Source organism: Anabrus simplex, chromosome 7 (assembly GCF_040414725.1).
Source record: "Anabrus simplex isolate iqAnaSimp1 chromosome 7, ASM4041472v1, whole genome shotgun sequence".
In the NCBI taxonomy this organism is placed as follows: Eukaryota; Metazoa; Arthropoda; class Insecta; order Orthoptera; family Tettigoniidae; genus Anabrus; species Anabrus simplex.
In genome coordinates, this window is record NC_090271.1 from 154,915,453 (window position 1) to 154,933,819 (window position 18,367).

General features: G+C 37.7%; 1 protein-coding gene across 4 annotated transcripts in view; it reads left to right on the forward strand.

Annotated features, from left to right (window-relative positions):
* Positions 1 to 18,367, forward strand: part of S (EGF receptor activation regulator Star) — a 137,634-nt gene that overhangs the window by 43,757 nt on the left and 75,510 nt on the right. For all 4 annotated transcript variants that reach the window (XM_067150770.2, XM_067150772.2, XM_067150769.2 and 1 more), the window contains exon 3: positions 8,770 to 8,972. In XM_067150770.2, coding sequence (XP_067006871.2) covers positions 8,770 to 8,972 — 203 coding nt within the window. The remainder of the gene's footprint in view (positions 1 to 8,769; positions 8,973 to 18,367) is intronic.

Here is an 18,367-nt window from a genome sequence, read left to right on the forward strand (position 1 = left end):
ATGAAGTCATTATGATCTTAAATTCTATAATAGAGAAGTGTAAATATGAATACATTTATGTTTGTAATCATAATTTATGCATATTTGTATGTTATCCATGGTAAATAATACACAGTAATCTACTCATGCGCCTGGTGCGTGATCTGCCTGATGACGCGCGAGTGGGAGAAGTCCACAAGTTTGATAGAATTTTTTCTATCAACGTTCAAAACTCCAATTATTACAACTTTTAAGGAGTTCTACTCAGAATTTTGCTCAGGTTGGTGGGTATGTCATGTTCTACTAATATGCTGTGAAAAGTACCAGGTAGATGGAAGATGGACAATGGAGATTGATGCCTAATGCAATGATATACCAGGAAAGTGTGTCAGTAATAGACACAATGAGAAAAAGGAGAATTGCATTTTTCTGTCATATTTTAAAATTAGATGATACGAGGCTATTGAAAACTACATAACTACTTTTTGAAAAGTAAAACAAAAAACAAACAAAATCAGAGAAGTCCAAGATTATTTAAAAGAGTTGAATATTACAAATCAAATAGAGAAGAAAAGGGGATTCCAAAGAACAAACATCTAAGACTTAAACTAAAAACTTTGCAACAGAAATGTCATATGTGACGAAGAAAGGGCGGCCAGGTCAGAAAGAATGAAGAGGTTTCGGTAGAGGAGGAAGATGATGAAAACTAAATTCCCAGTTAATTCTTTGAAGAGAGTATATGGTTTGATGTAAGTGTTCCATTGTGTGTGTAAAATATGTAAATAAATTAAATACCGTAAAGTGGGGTGACTTTGAACATTTTAAAATTATTTTTGTAAATAAAACCAAAACTTCTCAAGATACTGACAATATACTTTTTGGGAAGTTGCAAGAGATGTTACTGAATGTGACAAAGCAAACTATATGTTTTTATCCCCCCCACTTTCTTTATTTTAAAATATTTTTGACTGTTCAATTTCACCCCATGGTTCGGGGTCACTTTGAACATAGAGACATTTGTCTACTCTGTGGAAGTCATACCATGTACTGGTCAATGACACCCCTATCATATGAAAGAGCATAGTATTTTGTATATAAATGTAGTTTTGAAAGTAACTTATTTTAAAAATTTGAGCATTATTTATGAGTTTTCTTTAACGACCTCAAATCTTTTCATACAGTTATGGATAAATTTTGCTAATAATGGAAATGAGTGCTAACCTACTTATGAAATAAGAAAATTATATAAAAACAGGCCTTTTGAAAACAAATTGAATGACTTTAATCATAACAAACCATCAGCCATCACTGAACAGCTGATCTGTCAGTGTCAAAGGACATCGGAACTGCTGTTCAAAGCTTGGTTCAAAGTCGCCCCTTAAAAGACAAGTCTTCATATTTTATTTTTTTACGTCACCAAAGAATAAATATACAATGTTTTGCTTTCTGTAAATGTCCATTTAAGATGTTTACCTTGCCCACAAAGACTCGTTTTGAATTCTGAAACATAAAATACTTCTAATATTAGGCAAATGTATTTGAGGTTAGAAAAATGAATGACATTTCCAGAATGTATTTTATTTTCTGGAGTTGGTATACTACGTTATTTCATATCGACTGTTAAATCATCTGAAAGTATCGATTATTGGCGATTTTTAACGCTTGTAACTACAGTTACTTATCTACACAGTAGAGTGCAGCATTAAATTTAGAAAAACGCTAAATTACTGTTCAAAGTCACCTCGCCGTTCAAAGCCACCCCACTTTACGGTATACCCTGCTGCTGGGTGCTAATTGTTATATACCTTTAACCATTGTCCCATTATTGGGTGACAGTTGTAATCTACTTAAATACTTTGCCTTAACATTAAGAAATGTTATATTAATAAAATTATTAATTTTCATACCATAACTGAATGTAATTATCACTTGGCGACTTCCAATGTAAAATTAAAAATAAGACAGTAAATAAACAAATAAATAAATAAATAATAATAATTTATAATTTGCTGAAAATGCAGGGAAATGAGCACCAGAGTTCACCATAGGATCCCCCAGTTTAGAATATTAATAACAAGAACTATAATAGTAATAATAATAAGTGGTAGAGCATAAAAGATTCTACTTAGGTCATGTTCATAGAGCTGTAAAACTGGTACTCTGCCGACTGGGGCTTTACCTACTATCCCCTGTAAATGTTAGAAAATGGCAGGAGCATGCTTACAAGGCTACCATAAATAAATTTAATTACTGTTTCAATCTAATATATCTGTATATTCAAAAGAAACTAGATCATGTAAAATTTAAGAATCAATATTTACAATTCTGTGTAAAAAAAAAAAGTTCTGACCAACCGTAATCCCACATATTATTCTCCTCTTTCTTACCACCTTTAGACTAGATGATTTCTCACTACCATAGCTTCCTTGCCTGAATTTGAAGCCTCATGTTCCAGAACTCCAGAACCATCCCCTGTTTGACCTTCCTGCGAAGATCCATCTCCAAACTCATGCCACATGCAGGATACTCCCAGTCGCCGCTGACATAAAGTGCCACCCAACTTGTTGCACTTGGTCACATTTATCAAACTACTCCTGTATAGTCCAATAGACTGACAATAGTTCATGTGCGACTGAATTGAGGGAGTCCACAGTCTATCTCTCACTTTACAACACTAGCACAACGAAAACACTCGCTTGAACTTCATAAATACCAGGCCAGCAGCACGATACACCGACAACAGTTCACAATTGTAGGTCTGGAGACCTCCACTCAACCAACACTTGCACAGTATCAATCATATGTATTTAAGCCCAAACGTTCACCATGACTGCAGGACCAGTTCCATCCCTCTGCCGGGACCATCCTCAGCTGCCAAATGCATCACAAACACAAATGCATCAAGACAGCAACACATCAAATTGAAAATATTACACCACTCAAGACATGCACAGCCCCAAATCATGGTGACAGCAACACACGTCAATGCCCCCATCACACACCTGAGCCCGATCAAGACCCACACACCAGTTGCAGCATCTCACACAGAGCATTGCCGAATCAAAATTCACATGCACAGATCCGTGTTCAAATGCTCCAGGACATCTAATCATGTTTGTATAAATAAGATATCAGGTCATGGTGACAATGTATATCAAGTCGATGTTCATATGACTAAACAATTAATACATTACACATTACTGTTCAACTTAACATATAGACCATATGAGTTTTGTGAATGACCCAAGTACAGTGCATTTGCTTACGAGTGGGGCCGGGAGAAACCTCGCTAGCCACAGGTGGGCTTGAGAAGCGCCAGTCAAGATTGAGAAGACGGCAGTTATAAGCCAGCCAGCTGTGCAGTGTGTGTGTAACACAGCGGTTAGAAATGCAACAGGCTAAATACCCACTTGAACAGAGAGTTTTTATGTATGATACATACGTTAAAACAGAGTCATGTAGAGAGGTGCCCAGACAATTTGCAGTAAAATATCCATGTGCTGCAATTCTGGGTAGAGAAACTGTTAGATGACTTGTTAACAGACTATGGACAAGAGGATCGCTAAACACTTCGATTCCTAAGCAAAAACTAAGAGTATTGACGGAGGACAAAATTGGCAAAATCAGTGAATCATTCACACGCTCTCTGAATAAATCTTTAAGACGTGTTTCACAGTAAGTTAGTGTTACAAAAAGATCCGCTTTTACTGCCACTAGACTTCTAAAGTTAAAACCATATAGAGTGCATATCGTGCATGAATTACAGCCTAGAGATGATGAAAAACAAGTTCAGTTTTGTAATTGGATGTTACAAAGTATTGTGGACGGTAGTGTGGATCCTCATTTAATAATTTTTTCTAATGAGGCGTGGTTTCATCTACAAGGAGAGGTTGCCTCACAGAACAGTCGGTATTGGAGTACACACAATCCCCATTTAATTCATGAGGTTCCATTGCATGACGAAAAAATTTGTGTTTCGTGCACCGTTACAGTGAAGCGAATTATTGGGCCTGATACTCTAGCCATTTTTCCAAATGTTATTAGATGAGGAAAAATTTTATGGGTATTTCCAACAAGATTCAACAACACCCCATACAGCTCATGAATCCATGAACAAATTAACTGACATGTTTGGAGAAGGGATCATTTCTCAGGGCTTATGGCCGCCACATTCCCCCGACATTGAGTGTGCGATTTCTGTTTGTGGGGAACACTAAAAAATAATGTTTACAGGAATAATCTGCACAACATAGACGAATTTAAGGAGAATATAACAACAGAAATTGGGAAAATTACCAAACAAGAACTTACCTGGGTAAACCGTAATTTTATTAAATGATGTCAGAACTGTGTGGCAGCAGATGGACATCCCTTCCAACATCGCCTATAACAAGGCAAGTACTGCGTAGACTAATTAATTAATTATTCAATGTGTCTTGGTAACACTGTAATATAGACAGTGGAAGCATACAGATAGATGATTCCTGCCCAACAGCGTAGCTAGTGCCTGGCAAGTGATGCTTCGACCTCGATTGGCGCGTCTCAAGCCCACAAGTGGCTAGTGCCAGGCAAGCGAGGTTTCTCCCAGCCCCACCTGTAAGCGAACGCACTGTATTATGGGTATTATAGTGGTTGTAAAGTATTTTTTGTTGGGTTTAGCTGTACAACATGGGAATTTCTGAATTTAAAATATGCAAGTTCATTTTATCCTATAAATACTGCATAAAAATTTGAATGGCATCAGAGTACATTATTATCACTTTGATGCTGTTACCGTATAGTATTCCTTGTTCTAAGGCTGCTGTCCCTTGTGAATTTTCTCTCTTAATCTAACATGGTGATGTTTTCTAAGATACCTACTGTAGTGTGTCTTAGAAGAAGATCTTATTAACTGATAATTTAAGGTTACCAAATCTGTTTGAAGCAAATACATTATTTATAATCAGCCAGTAAGGATCAGTGGCTACTGCTTTTGCCCAACTGCACTGTTAGCTTGATCACTTCCACTCTGTTCAAATTCTTTTGGTGCTGTTTTCTCCCAGATTGGCTACCATCATGCAGTAAGTTTTCCTATTTTGTGTTCCCATATCATGGATGTTGATCTACTGCCAAAGGTTCTGCACCCAGGATAATCATCTCTGCCCACGTCCACTTTTCTCTTCCTATCTTGCCTTGTATTGTCGGCTGTATTTGTCATTTTAAAAGATCCAAAATCAGTTAGCTTCTCTCCATTTTGCAACGGTTAAGGTTTTGCACAACTTCCCTGCACAGTGGAGCACCTCCATGTTGGTGATGTGGTCTATTAATGGGATATTGAACATTCTGTGATATCCACATTTCAAAGCTCTGTAGTGAGTTCATTGACAAAGTCTCTGGTCCTTCAACACTGTAAAGCAACACAAGCAACTTCGCACAGTTGTGAGCTTGCATTTGGGAGATAGTGGGTTTGAATCCCACTGTCAGCAGCCCTGAGCATGTTTTTCCGTGGTTTCCCATTTTCACACCAGGCAAATGCTTGGGCTGTACCTTAATTAACCCTTAACACTGAAATTTCTTTAGCTGGTCACATACCTCTACTTGTATTTACTTTCTTGGAAACGTATGACTACACTGACTTAGCAAATGTCATGGGATAATCACCTAATAGCGTGTGGGGCCTCCTCTGGCTCTGCGAACTGCAGTGAGACGCCGTGGAAGTGAGTCGACAAGTCCCTGGTAGTCCTCTGGATGCAGCTGACACCAAATCATTTGCAGAGCGGCCGCCAATGCTGGTCTGTTCGTGGGTGCAGGATCCATGGCACGGAGCCTGTGTTCCAGGACATCCCAGATATGCTCGATAGGGTTCATATCGGGGCTCCTGGGTGGCCATGGCAGTCGTTGGACCTCCGCTGCATGTTCCTGGAACCATTCCCAGGCGACATGAAAGCGATGTGGCAGCGTGTTATCATCTTGAAACACTGCAGAACCGTCTGAGCGCTGGAAGGCCAAAAATGGGTGGAGATGGTCTCCGAGCAGCTCGCATACTGCGTACCATTCAAAGTCTCTTCCAGAACAACTAGGGGACCCATTCCATACCAGGAAAATGCACCGCAGACCATAACAGAGAGACCAGCGCCCTGGACCACACCTTCGAGGCAGGCGGGATCCATCGCTTCATGTGGTCTGCGCCATACACAGTGCGTCCCATTGGCATGGTGCAGTTGAAATTGTGATTCGTCCAACCATATCACATTATGCCATTGTTCCAGTGTCCATCCCTGGTGACTGGCGACAAATGCACGTCGTTGTGCCCGATGACGTTGGGTTAACAGTGGCACCAGTGTGCGGCGCCGGCTCCCATACGCCATAGAACCCATGTTTCTACGGATTGTCCACTGGGAGGCGTGTCTAGCTTGAATTGAGCCGTGATTTGTTGCATGGTTGCCTGTCTGTCACTATTGACAATCCATCTCAGATGTCGCCGGTCATGGTCATCGAGGGTGGCTGGACAGCCGGTCGTTCATCTGTTGTGAACGGTGACACCCGCATTCAACCATTTATGATACACCCTGGACACGGTTGATCGTGTGAAGCCGAATTCCCGCACCACTTCCGAAATCGCACTTCCCATCCATCGGGTACCGACCACCATACCCCATTCGAACGGTGTCAGCTCACGACGACGTTCCATGTTACACCTGTTACATGCACAGCCACTGCTCACAAGGTCTCCTATACAACTTCCACTGGCACAGGGGGCATGTAGTGCGCAGACAACACACCTGCGCATCATTGCTTCACTATCCCATGACATTTGCTCAGTCAGTGTATACTCCTGTCTGTTCTTTATTTTGCAAAACTCAAACTGGAATAAATACCTTGACATGCTTACACAAACACTGAATATGCAGAATTTACAAATGTCCTTATGTGTTTTCACTTGTCAAATTATGCAGGAACTTCATAAAATCAGCGTGGGTAGGCTTGCCAGAGCAATCACCTTCTTCTAATTAACTGGAGCCTTCCTCAACTTCAGATCCACTGAATATTTCTCAAGCATCCCGATACCCACTTCCCAAATCAAGTTCCAAAAGACAATTATCTTTCACTCAAGTTCAAATCATTCACAATTGCAGACTGCCTGCCGAAATCACGCTATAAATTATATTCAGAAGGCCATGGATTTTCTAAAGTCTAGGTATTTCCCAAGAATCGCTTTCTACTTTAATTCTTTCATTGAAATATGTTTTTCTTGTAGTAAAAATTATGTTGGAACATTTCCGACATACAAGCGCAGCAGAAAATTGAGACCATTTCCGAGATATGAGCGTAAAGGGTTAAGGCCATGGCCGCTATCTTACCAATCCTAGCTCTTTTCCATCCTTCCATCGCTGAAAACCTTCGATGTGCTAGTGTGATGCTGAATAGCAAAAAAATATTTTTAAAATCTACATCTGGATTTGCTTCTCGTATCAGCTAGCATCCTAGGTATAAGTGTTACACCCTTTCAATGGCATTTCCATCCAGGGTGGTAACAGTATTACTTATTTTCTGCTTGCAAATTACCATAAATTTTGTTTTCTGAATGTTTATTTTAAAGCCAAATATGTTGCTTACCTTACTTTGTTGATGTTTTTCAAAATGGATTTGAAGGTCTTATCAGCGAGTATTACTGCATCATTTTCATAGCATATAGTGTGTATTTACTTCCCGTTGATCTTGATTCTTTTATCAACTTCATCAAAAGCAGTTCGAAAAATAGCTTCAGAATACAATTAAAAAGGATTGGAGAGAAAATACAGCCTTATCTTGATCTCTTCAGTAATGTGTTCTTCAGTTTTGATGTGAGTTGTTTGGTTCCAACACAGCTTCTTGATGATGATCACATAATTATAACTGAAAGTTTAGAATTCTTAAAAAGACTTTCAGAGCATAACTTATTAGACTTATGAGCCTGTAATCTCTACATCATTTAAAATTTTGTTTCTTTGGCTTGCTGGTAGAGCAACCAATTTTTGGGGATGTTTCCAGAATTGTAGATATGGTTGAACAGCTTCAAAAGAAAGTAGTTATTAGTAATATTAATCAGTTCAAGCATTTCTGCACTTATTGCTTAATATACTACTGCTACTATTACTAAATCACCACCACCATCATCATCATCATCATCATCATCATCATCATCGCTGCCTCTATGGATTGGTGGTTGGGTGTCGGCTTCTGGATCCCAAGAGAGGTGGTCGAATTTTTGAAGGGCAGAAAATAAGTCCAGTCAACAATCCATGTCGTACGATGTCGGCATGTAAATGATCTCTGGTGACACATTTCGTGTTTACCCGACAAAATTAATTAAAACTCAGCCACAGATGCCCAAGAGAGATTCAGTTTACTGTGCCATCTAGTAGGCCTACAGTAAAACGGAACTTCAAAATTGATGAGCAGGTAGCCAGATGGCATCAAATTAAAATGTCTGCGCATGGTAGAGAGGCCATACAATTATCATCAGATTTCAAAAATCTGACTCTGCTGGGTTTGAACCTGTAATCTAGAAGCCGACACTGATCCACAGTGGGAGCTAACATACAAATAACTCAGAAGTATGCTTTACCTAGTTCCCAATATAATCTGTCACTCATTTTTTGAAGAGCTGCTCCTGCAAAAATGTATTAGTCATGTTGGTAGATTTACTGACAAGTTAAAGAGCTCTTTTTTATATGTTCTGATACTCTCAACACCTTTTTAGTTAAAATGACATTGATTTTCTTTTCTTCTTTCTTTTCTATAAATGTTGTGTATTTTATACATTTCCAGCTCTTAAACATCGGGAGCAGTTCAACTTTTCACAAGATCTTGATTTTCATACTGTTGCTCAAGACAACCCTCAATTTATTGCATATATACGGGCTATCCATTTACAGCTGCCACCTGTATTCAGAAATACTGCTGATAATGCTTCTCATATCATGAATGCACTACCTCAGAACAAATTGGTTGCCAGACTACTTGGATATAAGGTAAAGTACTGTTTTATACAATAAAAATTACAACTACTTCAATATTCCTCTGTATTGCTGTTATTGTTTGCCAGAGAGAAAATCTGATTTCTGTGCTTAACTTATCAAACTTTTGTATTGTCATGAGAGATAGCCTGTAACTTCTAGGAGCACTTAACTTGTTAGCCATGGTACATCAGCAGAGTCTGACATTGTTTTCACTTGTACCAGGCTTCTTTTTTTTTTTTTTTTTTTTTTTGCTATTTTGTTTAACGTCGCACCGACGCAGATATGTCTTATGGCGACGATGGGATAGGAAAGGTCTAGGAAGTGGACGGAAGCGGCCGTGGCCTTAATTAAGGTACAGCCCCGGCATTTGCCTGGTGTGAAAATGGGAAACCACGGAAAACCATCTTCAGGGCTGCCGACAGTGGGGCTCGAACCCACTATCTCCCGATTACTGGATACTGGCCGCACTTAAGCGACTGGTACCAGGCTTCTCTCCACCAACTTTCCGTCTCAGCTTCCTTGATCAAATATTGTTTCTTTGGGAGGGGGATAGTTGTATACCCTAAAACAACACAAGAATCTCTATGAACATATTCCCTGCAAATACGTGCAATGCTTGGAGTGTTCAAACGTATTTTGCGTAGGACCTCCTTGTTGGTAACCTTGTCTACCCACAATATTTTTAGGATCCTCCAGTACACCACATCTGAAAGGCGTCGATGCTCTTCCTTCTCTCTGAATCAAGAATCCATATTTCGCTACCATAGAGAAGACTCCAAACAAATACCTTGAGGAGCTGTGTCTTTAGGCCTAGGTTCATGTTGTTGGAAGTGAAGAGATTTTCCTTCTCATTAAATGCTGCCTTGGCCAGGTTATTACTGCTTACAATATCTGCCATACTTTGGTTGTTGGATGTTATCCTGCTTCCTAGATAGGTAGTCATCCACGTTTTTAAATCTGTGGCCTCCGTTCCATGCCTGCTCACATTGAGGGTCTTGTCCTTGTTTATTGTCATTTTGTTTCCAGTACTGAGTGTGGCTTCCAAATTCCAGACCCCGATTTCAAGTAGTTAGTGTCCTAGGCAAAAAATATTTAGCCCCCACCCCCCTGCTCTTTTTCTGTTCTTCTAAAAAAAAAAAATGTTTACAAATTGAAGATTACAGTTTTCAAGATTATGAATTTTAAAACAGCACATTATGCAAATAAAGTTAATTATCATAATTAAATTTATCAAGCCAAATAAAGGTAACAGCTAAATAAGAATGAGGCTGTTTTTATTTAAAAAGCTGTTGGTTCAGTTTGATAGTTTGTGTGTAAGTAAATAAGTTTAGAAATAAGACACATATAAATTATCATTAATTCATTGTAATTTATTTCAATCACATTTTAAAATACAAGTTTTTTAAATAGACTACTTGTATATAATACTATTTTACATGAAATACTTTTTCCTTGATTTTTTTCCTAGCAAACTCTTGAACAATTTCATCAAAGTTGGTTTTCAAAGTTAAATCTTTTTCAGTGCACATAAGGACTAATGAGCTTAACTTTTCATTAAGAAGAGTTGCCCTCTTAGCATTTTTTACTCTGCTTAAAACTGAAAAATCCCTTTCTGCAGTACAGTTGGTTATTGGTAAGGTCAAAAACATCCTAATTGCAATTTCAAGGTTGGGAAAAGTACTTGACAGATTGTTTTGCTTAATGTAAGAATACACTTTAGACAAGTTTTGGAATCCCTTGAGTTCAACATACATTTGAAAATGTACATACTCATTTGCAAAATCTTGACTTTTGTCTTCAGGGTACAGCGAACTAAGTTTCAAAGCAGCGTTCTTCACTTCTGATGATTCGGATGAGCAAGTCAGTAGTAGAGGTAACACTCAAAATCTGGAAGCTACGACTTCATATGCTTCTTTCCTTCTTGCTAAGTTTCCTATGTGTCCATTCTTTTAAGGAACACATTATTTTTGAAATTGTTCTTGCATCTAGGTCTCCTTCAATCCCGCATGTTTCATCTGCAAATATTTTCCGTTTTCTTACTCTTGAGTAGCTTGGAACATCACATCCACCTATTTTCAAAGCAGATTGCTCATATATTTCAATCTCATCCCTTTTCGCTTTGATGAATCCTTCCAGGGTTTTCAATTGTTTTACTCCTCCCTCAAGATTAAGATTTTCATACTGCAAGTTTTTAGAACACTTGTCAACTCTTTCCAAAATGTCATTTCACACAACTAACAGTAAAGTGGTCCTGAAATACTGAAATTTAGTTTCAAGGTTTTGTGCCTCAAGTCTACAAGCAGGTTTTACACCAGAGTCTTCAGATAGCTGCCTCAACAATTGTCGTATTTCTTCATAGCCTTTTACCAAAGCTCTGACAGTATCTGCTCTTGCAGACCATCTGGTTTCTGATAAAGATTTTACCACTGGTGTACCGTTTTTTGCGAAGAATTGTTTCAAAATATTCCACCTGTATGTTGACACAGAAAAGTAATTATACAACTCCTGGATGAAGCCAAAGAAAACTATTGTGGCACTGCAGCATTCTGCTGCAGCTGAACCAACAAGATTTGATGAATGTGCTACACATGGCATGTATTCAGCAAGGGGACTTTGCTGTTTTATTCAGGCCTGAAGACCTGAGTAAGCTCCTGATATATTGGAAGCATTATCGTAACTTTGGCCCCTACAATTCTTGATGTTGATTTAAAAACTCTCAAGACAGAAGCTTAATGAGTCGTTCTACAGGCTTTGGCTCTGTTTGAGGTACATATCGTAAAACAATAGCCAACTGGTCAGTGTGAGAGGAATCAGGTGTCGAATCTACAATGAGAGAGTAGTATCTAGCTTTTTTAGTTCATCAACTACAGTTTTAAGCACACAATTCCCCATAACTTCAATAAATTCATTACATATTAGAGAAGACAGGTATGAGGTGTGCCCTTGACCTTTATAACCATATTTCCCGATGTGCTGGGCAAGGAAAGGGTCATATTCACTGATTAACTCAAGGCATCCAAGATATAAACCATTTGAAGTTGATCCAAAATCCTCATAGTCTCCTTGGAAAGGTAAACCCCTAACTGCCAAAAATCGTACAACAGAAACTATTCTTGAGATTATACTTCATCAGTAGTTTACCTCTTCTTCATACTGTGTAAACAGAATTTTATCAACCTGCATTAACTGTTGTTGTCTGGTGATGTTCATAAGAACATTGTGCCTGTGTTCATGAGAATGTTCATGATGTTTGAGTAGTTCGTAGCTGTGCCTCCAGTCATTAAAACCAGTAGAAAAATGTGTTTTTGCATTGTCTAGTTGAAATAAACAGCTTTGAATACAGAATACTTTCCCAGTTGACTGTGAATACAATAACCAAATCTCTTAAAACAACATCTCCATTAGGAAGAGTACTCTTAATCATGTTTTGAGACAATATTCTTTTGCCATCATTGTAAGTTTGCAGAGATTTTGAAAAATCCACCATTACATTTTGTTTTGGACAATGTTTAATAACATTCTCAACTACTGAATTTAACTTGACATTCCAAGTAGCAGAATCATCTATAGAAAATGAATTAGGTAAGGTTAACTCAGGTTGTGTTTGTGAAATTGTTCAAAACGGCTGCTGGACAACTTCAGACTTCTTGATTAATAAATTTCATTTTGTTCTGTATTGATATTTACCAAATGTCATGAAAGAAAGAAAAGTTCCACCTAATCAATACACATTTATTATAACATATATAACAGGACCGGTTTCGACCTCTTACAAGGTCATCTTCAGCCTCATTAGAATCTTACATTATTTTCTTCTTTTATATTCTGCCTCTCCAATTAAAGTGATAGACCATAAAATTTAAAATCATTGTAGTTGTGCTTATGCTTTGCTTAAGAATGTTTAAATTCTATAGCTTATCTATAAACAGTTGAATGTATAAACAATTTAAACTGTTCAAAATACATGATAAAATATGACACAATATACATATATCTTGTTATGAAATTAGCAAACAAGTATAACTGAATGAGTTCATCATCTATCTTATATCTTATGCATACAAAGAGTATGCTTGAGTTCAGCTTTGTGATAGTTGTGATAGGCGTTGTATCTTGTCAGTTAAAAAAAGTGTTGTATTAACACATAGATGTTTGGGTCTTGTATGAGATATGCTTAGTTGGCACATATATAGTAGTTAATATTATGTTCGTATTGACGCTAATTATATCGGATGATATGAAATATGTGTTAAACTACTTGTTAATATTATATAAACCATTAAAACATTAACAAACATATTAAAATGCAAATGTCTGATGACGTCTAAAGTAACACATTGGTATGTTCTTGTGTTGTTTTTACAGAACATTCATGTGAGGGTTATCAGCTTGAGTTTGAGACATTATGCCAATACGCTTAGTAAATGGTTCAACCACTTCTTCTTAATATTCTAATTGCATTGATCATGCAAAATTTGAGAGTAAATGTGTTGAGTTGACATTGCTGATACTCTGATGATCGTTAAATGCAGTTCACTTTGAGTGTTCACTTTGAGTGTTAAGGTGGCTCTTTCTCTTCCTATGAATGTTGGTATTGCTGTTGAGTGGTTGCGAAGCGTGCACAGACAGCCAAGCTGTTTATAGATAAGCTATAGAATTTAAACATTCGTAAGCAAAACAATGATTTTAAATTTTAGGGTCTATCACTTTAATTGGAGAGGCAGAATATAAAAGATGTAAATAATGTAAGATTCTAATGAGGCTGAAGATGACCTTGTAAGAGGTCGAAACCGGTCCTGTTTATAAATGTGTATTGATTAGGTGGAACTTTTCTTTCTTTCATGACAACTTCAGACTTATCGTTCAATTTAATACTAACACAAGGCTGATCAGTCTGTATATTTAGGCCTTGTAAGTCTTCTTGTGTAAAATTAAATGGGACCAATGGCAAAGTTGAAGGTTTTGTTAAGTCATCTTGGCATTCTATTCAAACTTCAGTGGCAGAAGTGACACGTATCCTGTCATCGGTGGATATCAACAAATCATGTGGGCCTGACGAGATACCTGGCATCGTCCTCCGTGAATGAGCTTCCCAACTGGCAATTCCACTATATGAAATTATAAATAAATGATTTGAGAGTGGGTGTTTTCCAGCTGAGTGGAAAAACTGTTATGTAATCCCAATCTTTAAGAAAGGTGATAAGGAGTTGTTCGATAATTATAGACCAGTAGTGCTGCTCTCACTTTTATCAAAGGTGGCAGAGAAAGTCATATATAATCGCATGTATGACTCTTTTAGTCAGTACATAGACCCATCACAGCATGGATTTGTTAAAGGCAGCTCAACTGTTACCAATCTGACAGCTTATTTATCTTCAATTTCCAATGCATTGGACAAAGGTAAACAGGTTGATGTGATATATACTGATTTCTCCAAAGCCTCGACACTTTATACAACACGAAGTCTTGTTGAGAAAGTTGTCACCGTATGAAGTGTCCGGGAGTATTTTCGAGTAGCTAAAGAGCTACTTGACAAAACGAATATGTTATGTCAAGTCCGAGGGTTTGATCTCTAACCCCTATGAACCTTCATCTGGCATCCCACAGGAATCACTGTTAGGGCCTCTTCTATTTGTTTTGTTCCTAGATGACATTACTACAGTTGTTCAGAGCAGTGAATTTCTCTTGTACGCTGATGACTTGAAACTATACAAAGTCATAGAAGAAGACAGTGATGGTGATTATCTACAAGAGGATCTGAAGCAAATATGCGAGTGGTGTGATAAGTGGTCCCTTAAAGTGAATAAATTCAAGTGTGGTGTCATGTCATTTACTAGGAAATTAACACCTGTATTTTACAGATATAAAATCAGTGGAGAAAGTTTAAATCGTGTGGAGGAGTTTAAGGATCTAGGTGTAATTCTGAGCAACAGGAATGGCTTATCCTTTGAGAAGCACATCGATGGTATTATAAAGAAATCTTTCAGACTCCTGGGGTTTATCAAAAGGAATTGTAAAGATTTCAGTAATATTGCATGTGTCAAAACTCTGTTTTGTTCCGTAGTGAGACCCTGTCTCAAGTATGGTTGTGAGGTGTGGCTCCCGTATCAGAAAGGCCACATACACCATCTCAAGAGAGTATAGATAAGGTTCATGAAGTGGATTAGTTTCGTATTCCTGGGCATGCCACTCTCTTCAAACAGGTATGAAGAATTTGTAAACATTCTTGGAATGAATATGCTGGCAACGCGCCAAAAATGTGCGAACGCAATGTTAGCGATTAAATGCTTGAAGAGTGAAGTGGACTCTCCGGCTATACTGGGGTCGACCCCACTTCAAGTTCCAAGCAGACGAACAAGGCAGAAATGTACATTCCACCTGCCCAAATGTAGGACTGTTGCGCATGAAAATTCTTGGCTCATGCAAGCCCTGAGGACAATAAATCAGCTGGAAGGGTCACTCGACATTTTCCACCACCCTTCCACTGCAATTCGTAAAGTTCTTCTCAAAGATGGAATGTGATAATTTTGTAAATTATGTAAATAATCTGTATAAAACATGTGAAGATCTATATCTATTTGTATATGTGTAGATTTGTATGTATATTATTTAATTTATTTTCTATTTTATTTAATTATTTAATTTTTTTTCTATTACATCATCTGTAATTGGGATATCCTGTAGGTGATAAATAAATATATTCTATTCTATTCTATTCTGATTCCGAGGCTGGAGTTGAACAAGTCAAAGTAAAGAACTTTCCCATTTTAGGCACTTTCTTAAGTAGTTCAAGTTCGTCACTCTGCTTTTTAGCAGCGCGTTTTTTATATTCAGCACTACTTAACTTTTTACTCATGGTTAAATACTGAAAAACATGTAAGAATTACACGAGACAGTGAGTTGGCTAAGTGAGATTATCAGGTTGATGGTGAGCGGATGTAACAACAATACGCACTCGAGCCTTCACGAGCCAATGAGAGATGGGGCAATGGTGGTCTAGACTAACTGGGTTGCCAAGCCACCAACTACAATTGCCCACCCAGCAAATAATACCTTTTTTATTGTTTTCAGTTATTTAATTTTCTTTATAAAATTTAAATTTTGTTTATAAAATTTAAATATATAGATGAAATTCAGATTTTAAAGTTAGAATAGTTTAAAGTGTTTTATGTAGCCTAATAAAATAATTGGAATCATTTGTGGAAAGTAAAAGTAATTTGAGTATAATGAATTTAAGACTTAATTCACGCAGGCCATAATTACTCAATCTGCTAGCCACCGCCCCTCAAAAACCGGCGCTCTGGGCAAATGCCCAGTCCGCCCATTTGTAAATCGGGGCCTGCCAAATCCGTCAACATGGCTGTTAACTGCTCCTCATTCTCAGCCAGGACTGCTATGTCATTTGCAAAGTGCAACGTTTCCATCTTAATTCCAATAAAATTGGTCTGTTATTGGTTATTGGAAATACATTTTTCAGCTAACTCATTCTTGGTTGCCAGTATTTCACCCCAGTGTGCCAATTTGGGCTCATCAGTTGGTAACTAGCACACCTACAAAGATGCACGGCCACTGCACAGGCTACTGGCAGCCTCAGGCAGTTCCAATGCACTGAGAGAGACTTAAGCCAGCCGAATATTGAAGGCAGTGCAGTACAGCATAGGACATCTTGGGGACATGGCATAACAGCACAGAGAAGTAGGTATCGGTGCTGTGACAGCATACTGAGGCCAGTTCTTTTTTCTATGTCATATGTTTCAATACCTTCATTAATCTAACTTACGTAACTTTTGGAAGCACACTGCCGATCTACTCTTCAAGAACTTGCTCCGTATTTCAAGTGCATATTTGATCTACGACTTTCACATAATGTTTGGATCCATCGACACGCAGTCCTAATTTCTAAAATTATACAGTGCCTCATAAATTTCAACTGAACTCTTCAAGAACTTACTCTGTACTTTTAAATACATATTTGACGTATTTGATCTATGACTTCTTCATTATATTTGGATCTATTGATACGCAGTGCTAATCTGTAAAATTCTACAGTGCCTCATTAACTGCAACTGAACTCTTCAAGTACTTACTCCTTACTACATTTAAATTTGATTCTTCTTCACACAGTGCTCTCTAACGTGTGTCCTAATAACGTATTGTATTTGATCTACGACTTCTTCATAGACACGCGTTACTGATACTTAAAATTATACAGTGCCTCATAAACTACAACTAAAAATACATATTTGACTTTAGACTTCTATATAACTTTGAAATCTCAATGCACAGTGTTCCCTTAAGTGTTATAATGCTCCATAAACTGCATCTGACAGCATCATTTAAACTTCATTTTTACCTGTGCATCTTATGGTATTTGTGTTTTTTGGCTATATTTCAAAGCACAGTGCTCCTGAAAGATTTTAGTGCTTCATTAACAGAAACCAAACAGAATTATTTAAAGTTTGCATTTTATTTTTCTATGCATTGTTTTACACTTATTTGTAATTGGCTGATGATTACCATGAATACGGGCCAAAACCGGTACCAATTTTAATTAAATAGGAATGTAAACTTACATTTCTTATTTTAATAGTATTGATAGGTGGAACTATTATATACCTTCTTGTAACTTAATATTGAACTCGCTTCAATATGGAACAATATGAAATTCTTATCTCTTAATGAATGCCTGGAACATTTGTCCATGTTCGGCCCTGCATGGTTTCTCAGCAAGCTGGAGTTTTCATCCGAGTGTTACCTCTTATGTTACAAATTATCCAGGTTCTTATGCAAATGTTTGTGCTCACTGCAAAAATAGGTCAGCAGTGTAGTTCCTTCAGACATTTTGCATAAAAATGGTGGGGGGAAGAAAGAATTTGGAGACCATTGGACGGTGTAGAACATAAGGAACGACAAGAAATGCTAAATTCATATAAGGAAGGTTCATTTTGAAGAGAGTTATTCGCTGAAGAGACAGAAGAGATGCCAATTGATGGAGTAAATAATTATGCCGACATTGGAAGACTGTGATCACTATTCCCGTTCGGAAATTGTTGTTGATCATTTACAGGAACTAGGTGGACTAGACGAGGAAGAAAATTCCATAAGCCAACTCGTGTATACTGGAAGAGATGGGACAACACACTGGAACATTCACACACTGGCTAAAAATGTTAGGAACCAGGCTCGCAATATAATGACAACCCATGAACCCACAAGTGGAGCTGTTGAGGCATGCATTCCACTAGATGTCTGGAAACTATTTTTTCACAGATGATGTGGTGAGTGACATAATCAAATTTACAAGCATATGAATAGAGAAAAATTTAAGTAATTACTCGTAGGAAAGAGAGACTATGAACGTGGCGACTATAGAGAGTAAATCATTCTTTGGTCTTCTATACTTATCA